The sequence below is a fragment of the Podarcis muralis genome, chromosome 15 (assembly GCF_964188315.1).
Source record: "Podarcis muralis chromosome 15, rPodMur119.hap1.1, whole genome shotgun sequence".
NCBI classification, from domain to species: domain Eukaryota; kingdom Metazoa; phylum Chordata; class Lepidosauria; order Squamata; family Lacertidae; genus Podarcis; species Podarcis muralis.
This window is the reverse complement of record NC_135669.1, coordinates 39364654-39388276: the sequence shown is the minus strand read 5'-3', so window position 1 is coordinate 39388276 and position 23623 is coordinate 39364654. Positions and strand designations below refer to the sequence as shown.

At 48.9% G+C, this 23623-nt stretch overlaps 1 protein-coding gene across 1 annotated transcript; it reads left to right on the top strand.

The window, feature by feature from the left end:
- The first annotated feature begins 285 nt into the window (after positions 1-285).
- DHRS11 (dehydrogenase/reductase 11) lies at positions 286-23427 on the top strand. The gene is made up of 7 exons (XM_028708114.2): positions 286-548; positions 13462-13671; positions 15376-15470; positions 16140-16269; positions 17991-18083; positions 19731-19796; positions 21006-23427. The coding sequence occupies exons 1-7, from the start codon at positions 417-419 to the stop codon at positions 21045-21047; spliced, it is 768 nt and encodes a 255-aa protein (XP_028563947.1). The 5' UTR covers positions 286-416; the 3' UTR covers positions 21048-23427.
- The last annotated feature ends 196 nt before the right edge of the window (positions 23428-23623 follow it).

Here is a 23623-nt window from a genome sequence, read left to right as displayed (position 1 = left end):
ATGAAGCAAGGATAGGCGCTTGATGGCTACAGCGGAGCATGGGGCGTCTGTTTGGCGGGGGTGGGCCGGCGGTGGCTTTAGACCAGAGCAGCCTTCGCCAACCTGGTGCCCGCCAGATGTTTTGGCGGCCTGGGATCCCCCCCCCAAAAGGACCAGGAGCCAGGCTGGGCGCGGGTGCAAAGACCTCTGCCCGGCTTTGCCGCGCGCTCTCGTTCTCTGCGTCTCCAGCAGAGGCTGCCCTTGGCGAAAGAGGCGCGTAATTACGCTCGTCTGTCCCGCCTCTCGGCGGGGATCGTCGCCGGGGTCTTGCGCCTGGGCTGGCGGAGAGGAAGGAGGCGGCGGCCGAGGAGGAGGCGGAGGCTGGCCGGGGAGCCCCGGCGGACGGGCAGCCGGGGCAGCAGGCAGGCGCGCGGGCCATGGAGCGCTGGAAGGGCCGCGTGGCGCTGGTGACGGGCGCCTCGGTGGGCATCGGCGCGGCGGTGGCGCGGGCGCTGGTGCAGCACGGCATGACGGCGGTGGGCTGTGCCCGGAGCGTGGACAAGATCGAGGTAGCCCGGGAAGGGAGGAGAGGAGGAAAGGGGAAAGGGGGGAGAGAGCAAGAGGAAGAGTGGGGAAGAGTAGAGGAAAGGAGGAAAGGGGGATGGAGAGAGAGAGAGAGAAAGGAGAGGAGGAAGGGGAAGAGGAAAAGGAAGGAAGGAAGGAAGGAAGGAAGGAAGGAAGGAAGGAAGGAAGGGGGGATGGAGAGAGAGAGAAAGGAGAGGAAGAAGGGGAAGAGGAAAATGAAGGAAGGAAGGAAGGAAGGGGGGATGGAGAGGGGAAAAAGGAGGAGGAATGGGAAAAGGGGGAAAGGAGGGGGAAAGGGAAGAGGAGAAAGGAAGAGAGAGAGAGAGAGAGAGAGAGAGAGAGAGAGAGAGAGAGAGAGAAGGAAGAACCGGAAAAGAGAAAAAGAACGAAGGACGGAAAAAGGGGAAGGGGAGAAAGAGAAGGAAGGAAAAAAAGGAAAGAGAAATGGGAGGGGAGAGAAAAAGAAAGGATGAAAGGAAGAAGAGGAAATGAGAGAAAGAAAGAGAGCAAATAAATGGGGAGAGAAGGAATGGGAAGTAGGAGAGGAAGAAAAGGAAGGAAAAGAGGGGGAGAAAGGGATGGGGAGAAGGAGGAAGAAAAGAGAGTTAGAGGGGGAAAGGGAAGGAAAACTGGGGAGGAAAGGGAAAGGAGGGAGGGAGGAGGCGCAAGAAAGGGAATGGATGAAGGGAGGAAGGAAACTGGAAAGGGGGGAAATAGGGATAGGAGGAGGGAGAGGCTTGGGGGGGGGAAGAGAGGCAACCCAGGGGAGGGAGAAATGGAAGTGGGGGGGGTGGAGGAGAAGGGATAAGGGCACTTTTGGAAAAGGAGAAAAGAAGAAAGAGGATCGGAGATAAGGAAAGAGGGGAAGGTGTGTGGGGAGAAATGGGTGCAGTTATCGCGAAGGGAAGGTGTTTTAACCAGGCCTTTTAATAAACGGGATGGAATTGTGTTAAGAAGGGACAGGCTGAGAGAGGGAAGGGGGGGCTTACGGGTGGTGGGGATTTGGGGGGGGGGAAGCAGGGAGTCTTCCTTATTGGTTCTCTCAGAAAGGGAAGAAGACTCTAAAGTATGTAGGGGAAACCTCTGCCTGACCTCTCCCCGCCCCCTTCCTCTCCATCGCCCTCTTTCTCTTCGCTGCTCCCGCATTCATTCATTCATTCCGCAGACAATGCTCAGAACACATGGCGTGGAGGGCGGGCGAGATTCTGCCTGGCTTGGATCTGTTTACTGAGCGGGGACGGGGGGGATGCGTGTGTTGAATTGGTGGATGAGGGGGGAGCTGCGTGTAGCAAGGGAGGGGGGCAAGCACGCGCCTTTGGGGTGCAAAAAGCATAAAGGAGTGGGTGATCGGGGCGCGTATTTTCCATTCACTGAGCAGATGGGGCAGAATGGAAGGCAGGGGCGTCTCTGCTTGCAAGGGGTGCCCCCCAAAGCGGCCCTTCTTTCTCCTTTGTTGGGGTGTGTGTGAATGGGTTATAAAGTGCAAAAAACAACCCCGCCTCCACTTTTAGCCTTTTCCAGAAGAAGGTGTTCTCTCTGTGTGGTTTTCTTTAAATTGAAAATTCAATCTCCCAGTGTTAGAAGAGTTTCTCATCAAAAGGATTGTACCTATTCAGTCCTAGAGTCACACCTTTTTTCCTGGTTTCTAAGATGAAGACACCTTTTTATATTGCCGGGCTATATAAAGTCCCGTTTCACTTTTTCCAAAGATCATCTCGACACTGGAAGAATTAGTTTCGGTTGAATGACGGCATTGACTTTTCGCAGAAAGCTTATAGGCATTGCCATTTCCTTAAATCTATCTTATCTATCTGCCTGCCTGTCTGTCTGTCCGGAGAGATAGATGGCACGCTTTTGAATTTATTTCAGGCCCCATCAGCACTTTACATTTAAAACAGCTTTATCTCACTTTTAAGCAGTCATGGCTTCCTCTGAAAGAATCCTGGCCACTGTTAAGGGTGCCAGGTCCATGGCAGAGAATCTGCTTCGCACGTAGAAGGTGGCAGGTTCAATTCCTGCCATATCAAATGAGAAAGACCCCTGGCTGAAGCCCTAGAGCTGCCAGCCAGAGTAGGTAAGAGATGGGGAATTCCACCTGTCCCAGGTGGCATGGTTAATGGTGGAAATTGTAGTCTAGGAGGATCTTCTGGAGGGCCACAGGTTCCCCAGCCCTGTTCCAGTATTCTTCAAGTTTCCTTGTTGGACTGCAACTCCCTTCCTTCTGGCTGTTGGCTGGCTGTGGACCATGGGAGTTGTAGTCCAGCAACCTGAGGCTCCCGAGGTTCGAAGAACGCTAGCCTAGATTATGCGGAGGCAGAAGGACTTATTTTGAGCCAGCTCAAAGTGGAAACTAGTGTGTCTGAACGTCTCCCAGCCCCCAGCTTCCCATCCTCAGTGGGGCAGACCCAGAGTGTCTTAAAAAGGCTGGAGGAGTCCCTGTTTAGCTGGCAGTTCTGCAATCTCTTGGAAAAATCAGATAGAATCTCTGAGGGCAAAGTGTGCAAAGGATTCAAAGGTTGCAGGTTTCAAGCAATTGCACTGTTTATTTGCCTTGGGAAGGAAGGAGTAAATATTGGCATTTCCACAGTGCGCGCTCTCTCTCTCGCTCTCTCTCTCTCTGTGTAATACTTTGGGAGGGAGGCTCTAAAAAGTTAAATTGGGGAACTCAGTGCCACAAAGTGTGGTGATGGTCCCCAAAGTAAGGTTGGTTTACAGGTTTTTGTTTTGAAACCAGGGATGGGGGACTCCTGGCCCTCCAGATGTTTATGGACTACAACTCCCATCTTCCCTGACCGTTGTGCAGATTGGCTGGGGCTGATGGGGGCTGTAGTCTGACAACACCTGGAAGGCGTTGGGGAAGGTTGATGTCTAGATTGCTTCTGAACTAGGCGACTGGTTTCTCTGTCTGAGCCTCTGTAGCCTTGCGACTCAACTCAATCTGCCCCTGTGGGAGTCTGATCCTGACTCCCTGAAATTGTGGGTCTCCTTCCCTGCAGAGGTGTTGACTGACACCTTCATTATACAGCTTCCAGCTTTTGACACTTGAGGTGTATATTTTAAGGACCCACCTTGTTTTTGTTGCCGTAAGTTGTTTTTAAGCTGCTTTACTGTCATCACTGGGACGCGGGTGGCGCTGTGGGTTAAACCACAGAGCCTAGGCCTTGCCGATCAGAAGGTCGGCAGTTCGAATCCCTGTGACAGGGTGAGCTCCCGTTGTTCGGTCCCTACTCCTGCCAACCTAGCAGTTCGAAAGCACATCAAAGTGCAAGTAGATAAATAGGTACTGCTCTGGTGGGAAGGTAAACGGCGTTTCCGTGCGCTGCTCTGGTTTGCCAGAAGTGGCTTAGTCATGCTGGCCACATGACCCGGAAGCTGTATGCCGGCTCCCTCAACCAATAAAGCGAGATGAGCGCCGCAACCCCAGAGTCGGTCATGACTGGACCTAATGGTCAGGGGTCCCTTTACCCTCTACCTTACTGTCATCACCTGCCCTGATTCATTGGAAATTTCTAAGTAGAGGCTGGATGGCCACCTGTCAGGGATTCCTCAGCTGGGATTTCTGCATTGCACGGGGTTGGACTAGATGACCCCGGGGTGTCCTTCCAAATCCACAGTTCTATGATTCAGTAATAATAATGATGATAATAATAATTTCACACTACAGATACAGTAGCCACCAGTCCACGCATCTTAAGTTAAACATATGTTAATATAAACCCTCCAAATAGGGTATTAGCACAAAACTGATGTCTCACTAAATGTGCCTCGCCTTACCTGCTTAGAACAACAAGACTGTACATCCATTGTAGGTTTAAAGGCTAAAAAAAAAACACAACACAATAATTCCAAAGCCTCTCAAATGGAGTGAAAGTAGAAGCTGCTTAAAATACCAGATCTTCGTTGGTATAAAGTTAATGGCACACCCTTTTGCTGTGTGTGGCTGCGTGCGATGAGAATGCAGGCGAAAGATTCATGCATATATGTCTGCCTTCTGTACAAGATGTGCAGGAGCCCCCTTGGAAATATGGAAATAAAGCAGGTGGTTGTGGCAAGCTCCTCAAACACCAGTATCCTTGTCAATGTAACCAGGCCGATATTCCCAATAAATTGTCAGCAGTTTAAAAGCCGTTTATTAATAACCCAACCCAGGTGGGGGAATGGGTTGCCTGCCGCCATCAACGTGTGTCCAAAATAATTTCCAATATGTTGTCCCTCTTTTCCCAGTGTTCTACATTCTTATGGGTCCATTTGTAAATTATTCTGTATGCTTATATCCCACATTTCGTTTAGGGAGCTCAAAGTGGTGTGTATGGTTCTCCCCCTCCCTCTTTCATCCTCACAACAACCCTGTGGGGTAGAGCAGGCCGGAAGCCCCTAACCATTACATCCCACTGGCCCTTTCATTCCCCCAGCCCAGTGTTCTGCTTGCGGCAGTGTGGTGTAGTGGTTAGAGTGGCAGTCGTGAGGCTTGGCGGGGGTGGGGGGGAGACTTGAAATTGAATCCTGATACCACTGCAAAAAGTCATCGGGGGTCCTATTCACTGTCTTTCAGCTGAACCTACCTTGCAGGGAGGCAGAGTAGAAGCAGAACTGTGCCTCTGGGCTTTCCTCGCCCCCCCTTCACCCCCCCCCCAATCCTTGTCATTATATGGGCAATGAAAAAAAAAAAACAACCACCCAGGAGATTGCAAGTGTTTCTGCACTGAAGTTGGCTTAGCTTTCAGGAAGGGATGGGGATTCTCTTTCATCCCGAGGGCTGCATTCCATTCTGGACAATCCCCCCCAAGGCAAATTCACCCTTCTAGCTTCTACAACCTGCCACCTTTCTGCATTCTCCATCTGGATGATCGAAGGGCATAGAATTACTGAATCATGGAACTGTTGAGTTGGAAAGGACCATGAGAATCATCTAGTCCAACCCTCTCTTGCCTAAGTCTCACTCTCTACCAACTGAGCATGACCAGAACAGCATTAGAAACTCAAGATACTGTACATAAGCTAATCGCCAAACGACACCTTAAAACTAGGTTATGGTCACCACGACACTATGTCTAGGCGCCATTTTTTTTGCAGTGAAATTTGTTGTTGCTGCTGGCATTCGTTTCATATTTTAAAGAAAAAATCTCAAAGCACATTCAAATATCAAAGAAAGTGATCCAGAATAAAACAAAATAAAATATTTCAAATCCTTCCCTAAGCAAGGTTCGGTTTTCGCCATTTTGTGGTTTGCCTCAGGGGCCAAAATGTCTTGGGGCGGCCCTGCAGGAAGGCAAAAACACAAAAAGAGGGTTCTGGCGAGGAGGTTTGGCTCGAGAGGGGCTTTGGCTTAGGAAGAGTCCTGAGGGCCAGACAGAAAGGCATTTGGCTCTCAGGCCTCAGATACCCCATCTGTGTTTGAAAGTGTTTTCTAGGGTAGGGATGGCAAAATATCAACTTCACCCGCCCTGGGTCTTCACGGACAGTGAGGGCTTCCTGTCTGAGCTGAGATTTGGCCTGCTCCATGACAACATTCCTAATTTATTGTGTCCCTTTGACTGTGATTCCTAGCTTTGCCCCTCCAGGCTGCACCCAAACTACGAGCCCTGGGCTCCCTTTTGCAGATACAGCGGTACCTCGGGTTAAATACGCTTCAGGTTACATACGCTTCAGGTTACAGACTCCGCTAACCCAGAAATAGTGCTTCAGGTTAAGAACTTTGCTTCAGGATGAGAACAGAAATCGTGTGGCGGTGGCGCAGTGGCAGCGGGAGGCCCCATTAGCTAAAGTGGTGCTTCAGGTTAAGAACAGTTTCCGGTTAAGAACAGACCTCCGGAACGAATTAAGTACTTAACCCGAGGTACCACTGTATATTCTTTTGTAGATATGTTATTGCAGAGGAATGCTATATCTTTCATGTGGCGTTGGGCACTCCTGTCTCAGAGGTCAGCATCCAGTGTATATTTAGCTCTCGGCGTGCACGCCCAAGTAGACGTGGGCGTTATCAGCCGGTGCTGTAATCCTGTCTTGCAAGGTAATCAACCCTGGGTTGGGCCGGGCTTTGGGGGATAAGGTATCTTGCAAAGCCAGGCACCAAAGAGAGTGATGCTTATCAGTCACTGTCTCTGCGTGGCGTTGGTGTGTCACCCAGGGCTTGAAGGTTGGAAGGTTCAGGACCATCAGAAAAGCAAGTACTCCTTCTTCTTCAGACATCACTCGTAGCCGAGTAAGATTGTCTTCCATAAACATGGTTTTAACAATGAGTCCGTAAGTGACTGTGGAGGCCAATTCTGGATCCACACGTCCTTCCACAGTGGGGAGATAGGTTTCCGGGCGGGAGTTGATCACAGTGAGGAACCTTGCCAAGTGTGCCTTCCTCTTAGCACCCTTCTCCCCTTTGTCCTTTAGTTCAAGCATCCTCAAAGCCCGTGACCCCTTTGGTAAAGGCTGTTTTCCAACTGGAGCGCTCGCAGGCCAGTGTTTCCCAATTGTTGGTGTTTATACTACATTTTTTAAGATTTGTCTTGAGAGAGTCTTTAAACCTCTTTTGTTGACCACCAGCATTACGCTTTCCATTTTTAAGTTCGGAATAGAGTAGTTGCTTTGGAAGACGATAATCAGGCACCTAAACAACGTGAAGAATCATTGCTTCGACACTGGTGATCTTTGCTTCTTCCAGTACACTGGTATTAGTTTGCCTGTCTTCCCAGGTGATGTGTAACAATTTTTCGGAGACACCACTGATGGTATCTCAGCCTGGATATCTAAGTTGGTTAGAGCATGGGGCTGAGAATGCCAAGGTTGCAGGTTCGGTCCCTGTATGGGGCAGCTGCATATTCGGGTTGGACTAGATGACCCTTGAGGTCCTTTCCAACACTACACTTCTATGTGTCCATTTGATGTTCAACAGGGATGTTCTTATGTTCTGCTGGTTTTGTCCCTTGTAGAATTGCAGTGAAACGAAGCCCCCTCTCTGCATGACTGAGAGAGATCTGGGCGTAGACCGAATGTATAATTGACCTCAGCATCTTCTTCCAAATCTGGTTGCTATGAGGAATAGCTGGCGGCGAGGAAGCCTCGCTTCTCTGCCGGAAGCCTCGTAAATCAACCTCCCTGTGGGTGTCACCCATTTGTGTACTTTTTCGTTTATTCAAAGGGGGTGTTCGCTTCTCTCTGGAAAACTGTTTCGCCGTCCCAATTGGAATGTCGAATATGGCTCTGTCCACACCCCCACCTTGAAAAAAATCTTTAAAAAGGATGATGCAATGCTGGAAAAGGTGCAGAAAAAGGCAACCGAGATAATCGGCGAGGAGGGGAGGGTTGGAGTGCCACATGAGCTCTGGAGAAAGAGCATAAGAACCTCGGAAGAGTCGTGCATATGGGTCAGGCCAAAGTGGAGCCCCCCTAACCCAGCATCCTGTTCTCACTGTGGCCAAGTAGATGCCCTGGAGGGAAAACTCAAAGCAGGTCCTGAGTGCGAGAGCAGCTTCTCCCCACTTGCAATCTTCAGCAACTGGGAGACATGCCCCCCAGCCCCCAGGCCACGCCCCTCACTGGCCATAAGTGTGTGGCTGGAAAAGTCCTTGGAATTGTGTCTCAGAATTGTGCCTCTTTCTTCCCTGGATGGAAGATAATAATAATAATAATAATAATAATAATAATAATAATAATAATAATAATAATAATAATTTATTTATACCCCGCCCTCCCCAGCCAAGGCCGGGCTCAGGGCAGCTAACAAGCCATAATAAAAACAAGTTGAATGAATACAACTTAAAAACAAGATTAAAATACAACATTAAAATATTGAAACATTAAAATATTAAAATGCAGCCTCATCACAGGAGGAGAAAGGAAAAAGAAAAAAGAAAGAGGGGGGGGGGATCAAATTGGCTCCAAGCCAAAGGCTAGGCTTTGTCTGTCTGTTTTACAGGCCCTGCAGAAAGAAATCATATCCTGCAGGGCCCTGGTCTCATGAGGCAGAGCGTTCCACCAGGCCGGAGCCAGTGTTGAAAAGGCCCTGGCTCTGGTTGAAGCTAATCTAACTTCCTTAGGGCCTGGGACCACTAGGGTGTTGCTATTTATGGATCTTGAGGCTCTCCGTGGGGCATACCAGGAGAAGCGGTCCCGTAGGTACAAGGGTGTGTGTGCAGAAGCTAGCCTGCTTTGCATCCATCTCTCCACCCACTTTTGCGGCTGGCCCCGCCCACCCCAGCATGCGGCCCCTGGAAAGTTGCCTAGACGGAATGCGGCCCTCTGTCTGAAAAAGTTCCCCGTCTCTGATTGTTTCGCAGCAATATTGGTTATGAACGGGTTACTCTGCCTGCGTTGCATTGGTGAGCTTATCCCATCTTCCTAACTTAATGAGTTCTAGGAACCACTCTCTTTTAAAATTTGAGATTACGTTTTCCTTCTCTTTTTCTTCCATTCCTTTGAGAACCTGGCCAAGGCAGTCTGTGCAGAGATTAGCAAACTCATTTAATAATCTGCAGCTGTTTGGAATCTCGCCTTCAATAAGATTAGATCGGATTAATAATGGGTTTCAATGCCCCCTTCAGGAATTATGTTTTCGATGTCAAGGAAATGTATCGTCAGTGAGGCTGAGCATGCTAGTTCTTCTTTTGTTGATGTTCAGATGAACCTCCAGCTCCTGGGCATTGGGAACCTTGCGTTACAGATAGGCTTGACTGTGTTTAACTGTTCTGGGTAGAAAACGAGACACAGGAAAGCTCTTTATACCAAGTTAGACCACTGGCCCATCTAGCTCCATATATTGTCTACACTGGTTGGCAGCAGCTTTCCAGGGTTCCAGCGAGGGGGTCTCTCCTAGCCCTGCCTGGAGATGCTGGGGATTGAACCTCCTGCATGCAAAGCAGTTTCCCTACCATTGAGCTCTTGTCCTTCAGCTCTACCTCTCCTTTAAATCAGAACCAGTGAAGGCGGTGAAGGTCCTGTGTGAGTGCCTGGAGGTGGTTGGAGGATGGATGGCGGCTAACAGATTGAGGTTGAATCCTGACAAGACAGAAGTACTGTTTTTGGGGGACAGGATGCGGGCAGGTGTGGGGGATTCCCTGGTCCTGAATGGGGTAACTGTGCCCCTGAAGGACCAGGTGTGCAGCCTGGGAGTCATTTTGGACTCACAGCTGTCCATGGAGGCGCAGGTTAATTCTGTGTCCAGGGCAGCTGTCTACCAGCTCCACCTGGTACGCAGGCTGAGACCCTACCTGCCTGTGGACTGTCTTGCCAGAGTGGTGCATACTCTAGTTATCTCCCGCTTGGACTACTGCAATGCGCTCTACGTGGGGCTACCTCTGAAGGTGACCCGGAAACTGCAATTAATCCAGAATGCGGCAGCTAGACTGGTGACTGGGACTGACTGCCGGGACCAGACAACACCGGTCCTGAGAGATCTGCATTGGCTCCCAGTACGTTTCTGAGCACAATTCAAAGTGTTTGGTGCTGACCTTTAAAGCCCTAAACGGCCTCGGCCCTGTATACCTGAAGGAGCGTCTCCACCCCCATCGTTCAGCCCGGACACTGAGATCCAGCGCCAAGGGCCTTCTGGCAGTTCCCTCATTGCGAGAAGTGAGGTTACAGGGAACCAGACAGAGGGCCTTCTCGGTAGTGGCGCCCACCCTGTGGAACACTCTCCCTTCAGATGTGAAGGAAATAAACAGCTACCCTATCTTTAAAAGACATCTGAAGGCAGCCCTGTTTAGGGAAGTTTTTAATATTTAATGCTGTACTGTTTTAACATTTGATTGGGAGCCGCCCAGAATGGCTGGGGAAACTCAGCCAGATGGGCAGGGTATAAATAATAAATTATTATTATTATTCAACTAAAAATAAGTTAAGATTCTAGTCCTCATGCCAGTCCGGAATCAAATAGGAAAGTAGGGGGCCACCGCCTTAGTTCTCCCATTAGCCCATTTAAGCTCTCTATTGTCTACACAGACTTGCAGCAGCTCTTCATGGTTTACTTAGAGATGGCTGGGATGGAACCCAGAACCTTCTGCATGCAAGGCCTACCCCCTGATAATAACAATAATTTATTTTTTTTATACTCCGCCCATCAGACTGGGTTGCCCCAGCCACTCTGGGCAGCTTCCAACAAAATACAGAGGGAAGGGGGTGGGGAAATCAAACATTAAAAGCTTCCTGAAACAGGGCTGCCTTTATAGGTCTATGAAAAGTTATATAGTTGTTTAACTCTTTGACATCTGCTGGGAGGGCATTCCACAGGGCTGGTGCCACTACCGAGAAGGCCCTCTGCCTGGTTCCCTGTAACTTTAATTCTCGCAGTGAAGGAACCGCCAGAAGGCCCTCGGCGCTGGACCTCAGTGTCTGGACTGACAAATTGGGGTGGAGACGCTCCTTCAGGTATACTGGGCCAAGGCAGTTTAGGGCTTTAAAGGTCAGCACCAACACTTTGAATTGTGCTCGGAAACGTACTGGGAGCCAATGTAGATCTTTTAGGACCGGTGCTATATGGTCCCAGCGGCTGCTCCCAGTCACCAGTCTGGCAGCCGCGTTCTGGATTTTGTTGTAATTTCCAAGTCACCTTCAAAGGTAGCCCCATGTTGAGCTCATTGCAGTACAGTAGTACCTCGGGTTAAGTACTTAATTCGTTCTGGAGGTCTTAACCTGAAACTGTTCTTAACCTGAAGTACCACTTTAGCTAATGGGGCCTCCTGCTGCCACCGCACCGCCGGAGCACGATTTCTGTTCTCATCCTGAAGCAAAGTTCTTAACCCGAGGTACTATTTCTGGGTTAGCGGAGTCTGTAACCTGAAGCGTATGTAACTCGAGGTACCACTGTAGTCCAAACAAGAGATAACCAAAGCATGCACCACTCTGGCAAGACAGTCTGCAGGCAGGTAGGTAGGGTCTCATCCATACCTTTCAAGCCACAGCCCTTTTGCTGTTTGACCCACCACTAGGTTTCCATGCCACCGAAATGCCGCTACCGACATGGCTTTGTGCCATCAATTCCTGACCGTCAAAGTGGCATAGTAAAAACAACAAATTGCTTAGATCTGCTTTTTTATTTTTAGCATGCCAGCAGTCAAAAAACAGAGCCCATTTCTCAATCAAAGCAGTTTCTCACTTGCTGAGGGGTAATCTCTCTCTCTCTCCCCCATGCAAGGTATAACCACCGTGTGAATAATTTTAAATTCTCCCCTTCCTTAAATGCAATTTGATCGCTACCCTTTGACATCCATCTTCCTTATTCAAATGATGCTCAGAAAAAAGAGAGAGGAAAGGCTCTGTCAGTTAGAGCTCAAACCTTCGCCTTACCTCGCCCGAGGATTGCGCTTCCCCCCGCCTCTTCTGAAGAGCTTTGATGCTCACCGGAAGGGACACCCCGTCTCTGACCTGTCAGCCCGGGAGACGGTGACAAGCTTCAGGAGAGCGAGGAAACGTCATGTGATGTCTGGATTCCACAGCCTCCAGCTCTGAGGCACAGAATCCGGTCAACGTGGGACCTCAGAACCTCAGGGCTGATCCCCTTCCCTTCCCTGACGAGACAACAAAAATAACCCAGTGGTTGTTTTGCTGTTAACTGGGGTCAAGGACTTCTTTGAAATGTGGGAAGGATCTGTGCAATAATGCCCTGAAACTCTTGCCTGCTGGTTTCATTGAATGACCTTGAACTCTTATTACTGCGATGAGAGAGGGACGAAAACAAACGTCCACTTTGTCTTCGACATTGCCATCATCTGCACTCCATGCTCTGGTAACTTCCAGATTGGACTACTGCAATGTGATCCACGTGGGGCTGCCCTTGAAGGCGACTTGGAAACTTCAGTTGGTTCAAAACGCAGCGGACAGATTGCTGCCTTCAGATCTCATAGAAGCCCTGTTTGAAAACAGCTGCACTGGTGGCCAGTTTGCTTCTGGGGCCAACGCAATGTGCTCACAGTGTTTCAAGCCCTAAATGACTCCGGCCCCAAATACCTGAAAGACTGCCTCCTTCCCTACAGACCTTCCTGGGAGCTAAGACTGGCAGGGGGTGCCCTCTTTGTTGTTCAACCACCCTCACAAGCTCAGGGGGTGGTGACCCAGGACAGGGTCTTCTCTGTGGCAGCCCCTAAATTGCGGAACTCCTTCCTCACAGAGTTGCGTCTTCATTGCACAGCTTCTGGTGAACACTGAAGACGCACCTTTTTATAACAGTGACACTTGAGGTGTATATTTTTAGGACGCCACCTTATTTCTGTAATTTTAAGTTGTGAAGCCTTCCTATAGCTAGTGCTCAGGGGTGTGTTCCAAGATGGTTCACTAACCCAGAGGAAGCTTTCATGTGGCATCCATGAGGCACTTCCTCCCTTCCCCGTGTCAGCTCTGGGCTGGAACTGAAGAGAGTCAAGGTCAAAGGCAGCCTGTCTGGGAGAAACTTTGATGTCTTCTGATTTGTCACCTGAGGCAGTGATGGCTGCCTGGCTTGTGATTGAGCAAATTTAGAAAGAGAAAGAGGAGGGAAAGGTCAGCCAATTCCCCTTCTCTTTTTCATACGTTGTTTTCATCCCAGAATCTCACTTTCTGTCAACTCCTTTTCTTGCCTTTGCTTGTTTTGCTGCCATGGCCTTGTTCAATCACCCTTAGTCAACCTGTGGCCCTCTGGATGTTCTTAGACTCCCATCAGACCTTGCAGTGGACATGGGTAGTGGTCAGCCATGGTGATACCTGTGGTCCAGGGTTTCCCAAGCTTGGGTCTTCAGCTGTTTTTGGACTACAGTTCCCATCATCCCCTGACCACTCGTACTACTAACTAGGGATGATGGGAGCCATAGTCAAAAAACAGATGGAGACCCAAGTTTGGGAAACCTTGCATGGTCCATCAACATCTGGAGGGCTCTTGATCTTCCACCTCTGCCTTTATCAATTCCATTCTGAACTCTTCACTTATGTCTCTTTTAGAAATTGGCTGCTGAGTGTCAGAGTGCTGGCTACCCGGGCACCCTTATCCCATACAAGTGCGACCTCTCCGTTGAAGAAGAGATCCTCTCCATGTTCTCCGCCATCAAGACCCTCCACCAGGGAGTTGATGTCTGTATCAACAACGCCGGCTTGGCCCGGCCAGAGCCCTTGCTCTCTGGCAGGACCGAGGGTTGGAGGACGATGATTGACGTGAGTAGAGACCAATCCAATCTGTGGTTGTTGCTTTTTTTAAGTGGGTTTGTTGGGTGCGAACCCCTGTTGTCACTTTTGTCTCCCTGGCCTAGATCAGCACCCGCCGTCCTGCGCCTTGAGAGGCAGAAATATAGAGAGTGCAAGCACATTGCTTTTCCAAGGCACCTGTGTGAGTTTCAATCCCAATAGAACTCACCTGAGCCTTCCAGAGCCCATAGAGTTGAAAGAGGAAGTGGGGAAAGAGTGCCATTCTTCCAACTTCCTCCATCAGCTCTATGTGCTTTTCAAGGGAGAGAAGGGTAGCCACCTGCAAGGGAGCAGGGCGTGATGGTGGTGAAAACTTTGCAAAGTGAAAACTTTGCAAAGATGCTGAGGTGTTATCTCCTGCTATGCAGGAGTTAAAGACCAAGCAGTCATTCAGATTCACTGTGCAGTTAACTTACAGTACAATATGTAACCCGCCTTGAGTCTCATCCAGGAAAAAGGTGGGGTATAAATAAATTAATAAATTAATTAATAGTAGTAGTAGTAATACTAATAATACTAATAATAATAATAATAATAATAATAATAATAATAATAATACAATGGGATATATGTCTACTGTAAAATCTCTTTATGTTTAATGGAGCTTACTTCTAGGTAAGTGGCTACAGGATTGCAGCCTAGACTTTGGCAGTGGGAGAAAGCAGGATCCTTGTGCCTTTAACGGCTCAGTGGCAGGCAGAAATTCACCAGGTTAGAAATACCTTTTCTAATAGGGAAATGCCGTTATGGGGGAAACTTCCCCTGTTCACATTCAGTCCGATATTTTATTATGCGGGTGACCGCTGATTTATTTTGGTGACCTGCAAAAGACGGCACACATTCATATACGACACAGAGCACATGTGCAAATTCTGCAAATCTTTTGAGAGGGGTTGGAGAGGGCCCAATCCACAAATGGTGTACCAGGCCCAGAAGATCCTTTGGGCAACCGTGTTTGGGGAGTTAATTTTCATCAAGATCAAGGCATATGCCAAGGGAATGTTAAAAAGCCTTCATGCCTGCATCTCACGGCGCTGATCTTTATCAACCACCCAAGCAATTATTTAAAACAATAAGAAGGAAAAAGAACACCTTGGTGCACAACTACAACCCTTAATTAACTTACACATCTAGTTTTGGCTCTAAGGTATTCCAGCAAAACAGCTAAACCTTATCAGTTCCTAGGTTTGTAAATGTTAAAAAAACAAACCACCCCAATATTAAAATGATAAAAGCTGGTGTTATGTACTGAGTTGAATAGGATCAAAAATGCAGCAGTCTGATTGGTCCTAGAACAATAGGATCCAAAAGGCAGTCAGATTGGTCCTAGAACAATGCAGCAGTCTGATTGGTCTGCAGGAACCACCCAATCCAGCTCCAGATGGAAGTGAATCCACAATCTGATTGGTCTACAGGAGAATTCTGGAATTAACCAATTGTGTGTAGCTCGTTGTGTAAATAATGTATAGAAAGCAGATACTTTGGGGAAACATCCATTCCCTCCTCATCACTATGAGCTGAATAAAGAGTATGAAATCCACTCTCGACTCTGAGTATATTTCAGCTGGCAATGGAAAGGAATAGCATGGTGCTTCTCTAGCCTCAAGAACACTTACCAAAATGCAAAAGCCTCAACTAATTTCTAGATGGCGTTGGGCTTCCCCTGCCTTTCAGGTGAACGTGATGGCTGTGAGCATCTGCACCCGGGAGGCCTATCAGTCCATGAAGGAGCGAAGCATCGATGATGGCCATATTATTAACATTAACAGGTAGGTAAAAGCAAAACGAAGGGATGCCGCAATAGCAATGCCCTTGAGTTAAGTTTTCATGCAAGACGTCTGAAGACGTTTAGACTAGCTTACCCAGATGCTGGTGTATTTGTAGTTTATTGGTGGCTTCATTTTTTTAATGTCTTAAATAGTTGTTTAAGCTGCTTTTACCAAAAAAATTATTGTTTTTTTCTTTTTGCCAACTGCTTTGATTTGGGGGGGGGGGGTTCTTTTTACATTTAAGCAGTACAGTGGTACCTTGGTTTACAAACAGTGCGTGTCCCAGTTTGCAAACTTTTTTTGGATTACAACCCACTTTTTGGATTACGAACAATTTTTTTTTGGAGGCCCTATTGGCGAAAGCGCGCCTTGGGTTACAACCTGTTTTGGTTTACAAACGGACCTCCGGAAGGGATTATGGTTGTAAACCAAGGTACCACTGTATATAAATTGTAGGTGGAAAAGATAAATAAATGTGTGAATTACAGTCACTAAGCTAAATGCTGTCAAGTTCAGGGCTTGTTTGCCAAACAGAGAGGCCCAATGAGTCTTGCATGCCAGAGATCCTGCACACCAGTTTACAAAGTCATAACTTTCTGTAGAGTTTGACTCTGTTGTTCTGCATCGAGGAATTTCATTTTATTCCCCCCTTTTTGGGTTCCCTTCCAGCATGAATGGCCACAGCGTGGTCCCTCAGTCCGTCGTGCATTTTTACAGCGCTACAAAATACGCCGTCACGGCGCTGACCGAAGGGCTGAGGCAGGAGCTCAGGGAAGCGAAGACACACATACGAGCCACGGTGAGTTTAGCTTATGCCCGCTCTGGGTTCGCCAACCTTTACTTGGTGCATCAGAGTCGGTGCCGTGGGCGTCAGTGGCGCAAAAGGCATGAGACAAAATGGCTGCCGTGGGCGAGGACATAGCACAAAATGGCATCTGGGCTGAAGGGTGCAATACAAAATGCCACCAAATCTGAAAGAGCAGGGGAAGGGCCACAAAACAGTGCAAGCACACTCCTTTCTCCCCAGAATCAGTGGCCCCATGAATGGTGAGGGGAAGACGCCCTCCAGTGGTGTGAATGGCCTCTCTCTTTGCCTGAGATCTTGGGAGAGCTGCTGTCCATCAGAGTAGGCAACACTGCACTAAATGGACCCAGTAGTCTGACCTGTGGCCCTCCAGATCTTCTTTTGTCTCTGACCATTGGTCACGCTGACTGGGGCTGATGAGAATGGGCCTACATCTGAAGGCCACAGGCTCCCCATCTCTGCTCAACGTCACATCAGAGCTCAGCAAAGTCAGGATGAATCCTTGCTGGACATTTCATGACTCAGGAACGCAAAAAAAGATGCTTTACACTGAGCCAGACCGTTGGTCAGGCATAGGCAAACTCAGCCCTCCAGCTGTTTTGGGACTACAACTCCCATCATCTCTAGCTAACAGGACCAGTGGTCAGGGATGATGGGAGTTGTAGTCCCAAAACATCTGGAGGGTCGAGTTTGCCTATGCCTGCCATTGGTCCATCTAGCTCAGTAATGACCATGCCAGTGGACGGGAAATCTTTCGCCCCTTCAGAGCTTGTTGGACTACAACTCCCATCATCCCTGACCAGCGGCCATGTTGGCAGGAGCTAATGCGAGAGAGGCCTACATGTCCCTCATCCTTGGACTACAGGGACTGGTAGTGGCTCTCTGGGGTTTCAGACGGGTCTCTCTGTGTCCAGCCTGGAGATGCTGGGAATGGAACCTGGGACCTTTACCACTCAGCTCTAAAAATAAAATAAGATGTTAGTCCTCATGCCGGTTCTGAATTAAACAGGAAGATGCTTTATCCCAAGGAAGACCACTGGTCCATCTTACTCAGTATTGTCTACACTGACTGGCAGCATCTCTCCAGGACTTCCGGCAGAGGGCATTCCCTACCTGAAGATGCTTGTGGTAGAACCTGAGACCTTCTGCATGGAAAGCACACACTCTGCCCCTGAGCTCTTCCCCTAAAAATGGAGCAAGTTTCTAGTCCTCATGGTTCCGAATTGAGGGCCTGTTTAAAGAATATTCCCGGAAAGTGCCTTCTACATTGGTCCACCTAGCTCAGTGTTGCCTACACTGACAGACAGGGGTTCTGCAAGGTTTCAGACTGTCACTTTCTCTCCCAACCCTACCTGCAGATGCTGGAGACTGAACCTGAGACCTTTTGCATGCAAAGCAGATGCTGTACCACTGAGCCGTTCCTCCTTGACCTACGGCAGATTACAGAGCCCCAGCATCTGCCGCGTTGCTGTTCGGCAGCCAGACCTAATCTGCAGTTATTTTTCTCATCAGTGCTCCTTTGGATTGTGTATGGGGGAGCTCTATCCATTAGACTTCGAGTGATCATTAAGGGCTGTCTTCTTGGAAACGCTGCTACAAAACCGGCCAATCATTTCCCCCCATATCTTTTGCTCTGTAATGAAAAGAGGAGTTAGCAAATCCCGTTAGGGCGCTGTGTTTTTGTTTGTTTGTTCCTTCCCTTTCTCTTTCCTTAGTGTATCTCTCCGGGACTGGTAGAAACTGGATTTGCTTTTAAACTCCATGATAATGACCCAGAGAGAGCAGCAGCGACGTACGAGAGCATTAGGGTAGGTGGCTGAGCGCATGGATGCGACAGGCGGGGGAAGCAGATGAATTGCACATGTTCAAATAATTTCGGTCTACGTGAAGAGCCTGTTCCTTTCTGTGCACTGAGATGCTTCTTATCATTTCTGGCGGGGGTGGGAGAGGCGAATTATTCATTTACTCACACTCCATCTTTCGTGCAAGGAGCGCAAGGTAGTTCTCCTGCTCCTCCCTGTTTATTATTTTATTTTATTTTATTTCCTCACAGCAACCCTGCAAAGTAGTTTAGGCTGAGAGCGAGCAACTGGCCCAAGTTCACCCAGTGAGAGCTAGTCTGGCACACTAACCACTACACCACACTACCTCAATCTTTTATCTATTGTCGTTTCCCAAAAAATAAAAAGGACCTGTCAGCTGGATCAGGCCAAAGGCCTGTCCTGATTCCTGCATTGCATGGGGTTGGACTAGATAACCCTTGGTGTCCCCTCCAACTCCACAATTATAAGATTCTATGATTCTAGCCCAGCGGCCAAGCTATTTACTTGCTTCTTTATTTACTGCGGGACGCGGGTGGCGCTGTGGGTTAAACCACAGAGCCTAGGACTTGCTGATCAGAAGGTCGGCGGTTTGAATCCCTGCGACGCGGTGAGCTCCCGTTGCTCAGTCCCTGCTCCTGCCCACCTAGCAGTTCGAAAGCACGTCAAGTGCTAGTAGATAAATAGGTACCTCTCCAGCGGGAAGGTAAACGGCGTTTCCATGCACTGCTCTGGTTCGCCAGAAGTGGCTTAGTCATGCTGGCCACATGACCTGGAAGCTGTACGCCGGCTCCCTCGGCCAGTAAAGCGAGATGGGCGCCGCAACCCCAGAGTCGGTCATGACTGGACCTAATGGTCAGGGGTCCCTTTCCCTTTACCTTATTTACTGCATTTATATCTCACCTTTTTCTCCAAGGAGCTCAAGGTGGCATACATGGTTCTTCCCTTCCTCATTTAATCCCCACCACAACCCTGTGAGGTAGGTTAGGCTGAGAGGCAGTGCCCAGTCCACGGTCACCCAGTGAGCTTCACGGCTAAGAGTCCGAATCTAGGACTCTTAACCATTACGCCACCATGGCTCAATCTATGATCTGTTGCTGTTGTTACATAAAAGAACCTGGCTGCTGGATCGACCCAAAGGCCCATCTGGACCAGCGACCTGCTTTCACAGAGGCCGACCACATGCCCCAAAGTGAAACCTGCAAGCTGGGCCTGATTTCAAGAGCAACTCTTCCCCGCCTGCAATTCCCGGCAAATGGTATCAGAAGCCTCCTGGCTCCTCCAGGGGAAGAGGTAGAACATCGCTCTCATGGCTTGGTAGCTGTGGAAGGTTCTCCTCCTCCATGGTTTTGTCCCTTTGCAACCACAAGCTGAAGTGACGGCCAGTTGCATGACTCTAAATATGAAATATACATATTCATGAAGGATAAAGGCTCTTGGGGGCTACTTGTGATGCCAGAAAGCAGGCCACCCTGTAAGAAGCAGAAGACGTTGTGGGGTAGCAGTCTTTTGAAAGCGAGGGCCCCAAACCGTGAAGTGTATGAGCTCAGCAAGAAGTCTTTGAGGGTGCACGCACTCCGAGGCCTGCTGCAACCAAACTAATTCTCATTTCTTCATTTTCCTCTCTCCTTCCAGTGTCTAAAAGCAGAAGATATGGCCAACGCCGTCATATATGTGCTCAGTGCTCCACCTCACGTGCAGGTCAGTCGAAAAACCAGCGCAACCCCTTCAATTCAAGGAGAAGAAGAAAGGAAGGCTCCTTTTTCCTGTTGACTAGGCCTCTGCATCTGTTGGTTGTGCTGGAAAGGACAGAGATGCAGGGGTCATCTTTCCCTTCAGCTCGATGCGTTCCTCAGGCTGGCGTCTGGATCCATAACGACCAGCCCTTGTCTCCTTTGCCCAGGGGATGGGGAAGAACCATAGAATTGTAGAGTTGCAAGGGAGGGTGATCTAGTCCAGCCCACTGCAATGCAGGGATCCTGCCCACGGCTTGCCAGAGGATTCTGTGTGTGGACCTCAGGCTAGTGCAGGAAAACATTGGCCCTCCACGTGTTGCCGAGCTACAGCAAGAATGGGATCAAGGGAGCTGTGGTTCAGAGGGCCAAAGTTTCCCTACATCTGGTCTAAGGTAGGCAGTGCTCAAAACTGTGTCATCTCTCTCTCTCTCTCTCTCTCTCTCTCTCTCTCTCTCTCTCTCTCTCTCTCTCTGATTGTGGCAACTGAGATTTCTTTCCTGTGTCAGAATCAGGGAATCTGTAGCTCTCTAGATGCCACTGGGCTCCAGTTCCCATGAACCTGGATTGATTGAGTGAAAAAACTTGTAAATGCAACCAAAAGCAGTTTACAAAACACCCATGTAATATACCAACATGAAATTATCAATTCATGTCTAAAAACATCAGCTGGAGCTGATAGAGATTGGAGACAAAAATGTTTGGAAGGCTGTGGCTTCCGGACCCCTGATCTGAATAAAAAGGTCTTCATCGGTCAACAGAAGACCATTAGAAAGGGAGCAGAAGAAGGTTCCGGAACGTAGCAGCAGGCCTTGAGAAAGCCCTTTCTTGAGTTCCTGTCAAACGAGCTTCGGATATCAGCACAACAGAGAGAGGGGTTGTGGTATTCAGAGTCCTCTTGCCTAGTTTATGGTCCGGCACAGGGTTATTTTTGGGTTCATGGGAAATTCCATCCATCCTCTGGGAGAATCCATTTTCCTGGGACTATGAGACACTTCACAAAGAGCATGGTGGTGTGATGCTGTTTCTGGAAGGTGTCTAGGGAGAATGCAGCATAGCCCCCAGATAGATGTACCAGTGGACACACGCACTCAGAGCCTCTTTAAAATTCCTAAAGCGTTTTGTTCTGTTTCAGTTGCACAACACTTTGGCTGACATGTGCCGTTGTCTCTTCTAGATTGGTGACATTCAGATGCGGCCTACCGAGCAGGTATCATAGCGAACGGAAGAGGATTCGCTGCTGGTGTGGCACAGCAGGGGGTACGGAGCGCCACTGATCCGCTCAGGGTTATCCTTCTGTGACGTTTTAAGTGCTGCAATAGGAAGAATTGACCCTCCCTCTCCCCCATTACTCTCCCATTTTGAGTCGACGTCAGCTGAGCGGAAACTCAAAAAGGAAAGGCGCAGTTGATTGCGGAAGTCTTCTCCACCATGCTCTACTTCATGCGGAAGTAACAGAGAAGCCGATCCCAGAATCCAACCTCAACTGACTTCAGGGGTGTGGGAGCTTAGGATGTCCAAGACGGCCTAGCTGGCTTTTGATGAATGACTTACCAGCTTCCCTCCATTGCTGAATTGTTGCCAACGTCACACTTCCCCGTAAATGCCACGTGGAGCATTCTTTCCTCGTTGCTCTTTGCTACCACCCCAAACTCTCGAAACAAGCCTTGGTTTCTGCGTCTCTCTCCAATCCATCTCTGATGAGGACTGCAACAACAATTCCCCCTTTGGAACCGCAGGTGCTGAGGATTCGCCTTAATATCCATTTGGCTAGAAAGATGCTTGAGCCAGGAGTCGCCATTTTCTGTTGCAGAATGACTCTGTTTCCCACCACCGCTTTAGCTGTTGCGACTTCCTTTCCAAAACAGAATCCCGGGAAGTGTAGCTTGGAGAAAGGGGGTAACGGTGCTGTTAGCGACCTCTTAACTATTCCCCGATCACAAAACTACGCTTCCCAGGGTTCCTAGGGAAGATGGGGGATGGCTATTAAACCAAATTGTCTGTGGTGAGGCTAAACCTCCTTCAAGGCCAGTCTTTACCAACCTGGCGTCCTTCAGCTGCTTTGGACTACAACTCCCATCAGCCCCAGCTGTCGTTCAAAGGAGCTGGAAAGGCACCCGGTTTGTGAAGGCTGCTCTGGCCAGTCATGGGTGCCCGCACCACATTTTATGAACAGCAAAGTAATACAACAATTTGTTAATGATGTATTCGGTTCACGTAAAATGTTGGGTTGAACCACAGAGCCTAGGGCTTGCCGATCAGAAGGTCGGCGGTTCGAATCCCTGCGACGGGGTGAGCTCCCGTTGCTCGGTTCCTGCTCCTGCCAACCTAGCAGTTCAAAAGCATGTCAAAGTGCAAGTAGATAAATAGGTACTGCTCTGGCGGGAAGGTAAACTGCGTTTCTGTGCACTGCTCTGGTTTCGCCAGAAGAGGCTTAGTCATGCTGGCCACATGACCCGGAAGCTGTACGCCAGCTCCCTTGACCAGTAAAGCAAGATGAGTGCCGCAACCTCAGAGTAGTCCGGGACTGGACCTAACTGTCAGGGGTCCCTTTACCTTTACCTAAAATGTTGGGGTGTGTGTGTGTGTGGAGCAAATACATTTTTATAGAGATAAGTGTGTATGTTTGTGTGTAGTGCAAGGGCACCTCATTGCAACTACCCACCTTTTTAAAACACAACAACCCTGCCTGGTTGTGCATTCCAGGAGAGGAATAGTGTACAATGAGACAGAGGAGACTTCCAGCTGCCTGATTCAGCCAATCTCAAAGAACAGTGATGGAGATGGGCAGCTGGTAGCTGCCTGATGGGGCCACCAACTTAGATGACTTAGGCAACATTTGCAGAGGATCAACCTACACTCATGGAGCCTCCAGGTCTACCTCTTAATTTCAGTTGCTGTGGGGCAAACAACAGAAGGAGGTTGCCTTCAGGCTCTGCTTGGAGTATCTGGCTGACCAGTGTCGGAAACAGGATGTTGGGCAAGACAGGCTTTTGATCTGATTTAGCAGGACTCGTCTTACATTTTGCCAACCTCTGTCTGATGCTTTAATCCCAAAGGCACACATAGGGAATAAACCCTGCTGAGCACAATAGGACTTCCTTTGGAGTAAAAACACTGTTAAGGCTCCAGATGACTTGTTTAATTCCACAGAACCACTTCTCCCCCTTGAATTACCAACCATATTTAGAACCATAGAATTGTAGAGTTAGAAGGGACCACAAGGATCATTTCACCCCACTCTTTCTCCAAAACACTCCAGTGTGTTCTGCAGAGGTACTGTTTATTAGGTGGGCTGCCTCACGCTACCAGTTGCCTTGGTGCAAATTTTCTGAACAGGGGTTTTCCTAAGCCAGACTCTCGGCTATATTTCTGCCGCTTGTTCGAATCTCCCTTAGGGTGGGCTCATTTGGAATCAGCTGGATGGAACAGCTGGGATTCTAGCACTGCAATGGCAAAAATAAATAAAGAATAAAGGAAGAATTCTGTGTGTGTGTTTTAAAAATCCCTCGAGTGATGACAGTGATGCAGAAAACGCTCTAACCTATCAGTATGTTCTTTAACTGTGAATTGTAAAATAAAAACAAAGGGGAAAACTGTGTTTCTGATCTGTACTTCTTTTAAAGAAAAATACGAATTTAATGATAAACGTGAAAGATGGATGGGGAATCATCGCAAGCCCGCCCTTCCGAACCAGGGAGGCAGAAAGCCCCAGGTTCAATCTCTGGCATCTCGCAAGTAGGGATGGGGAAAGACCCCTATCTGAAGCCCTAGCAAGTTGCTGCTGCTGCCGGT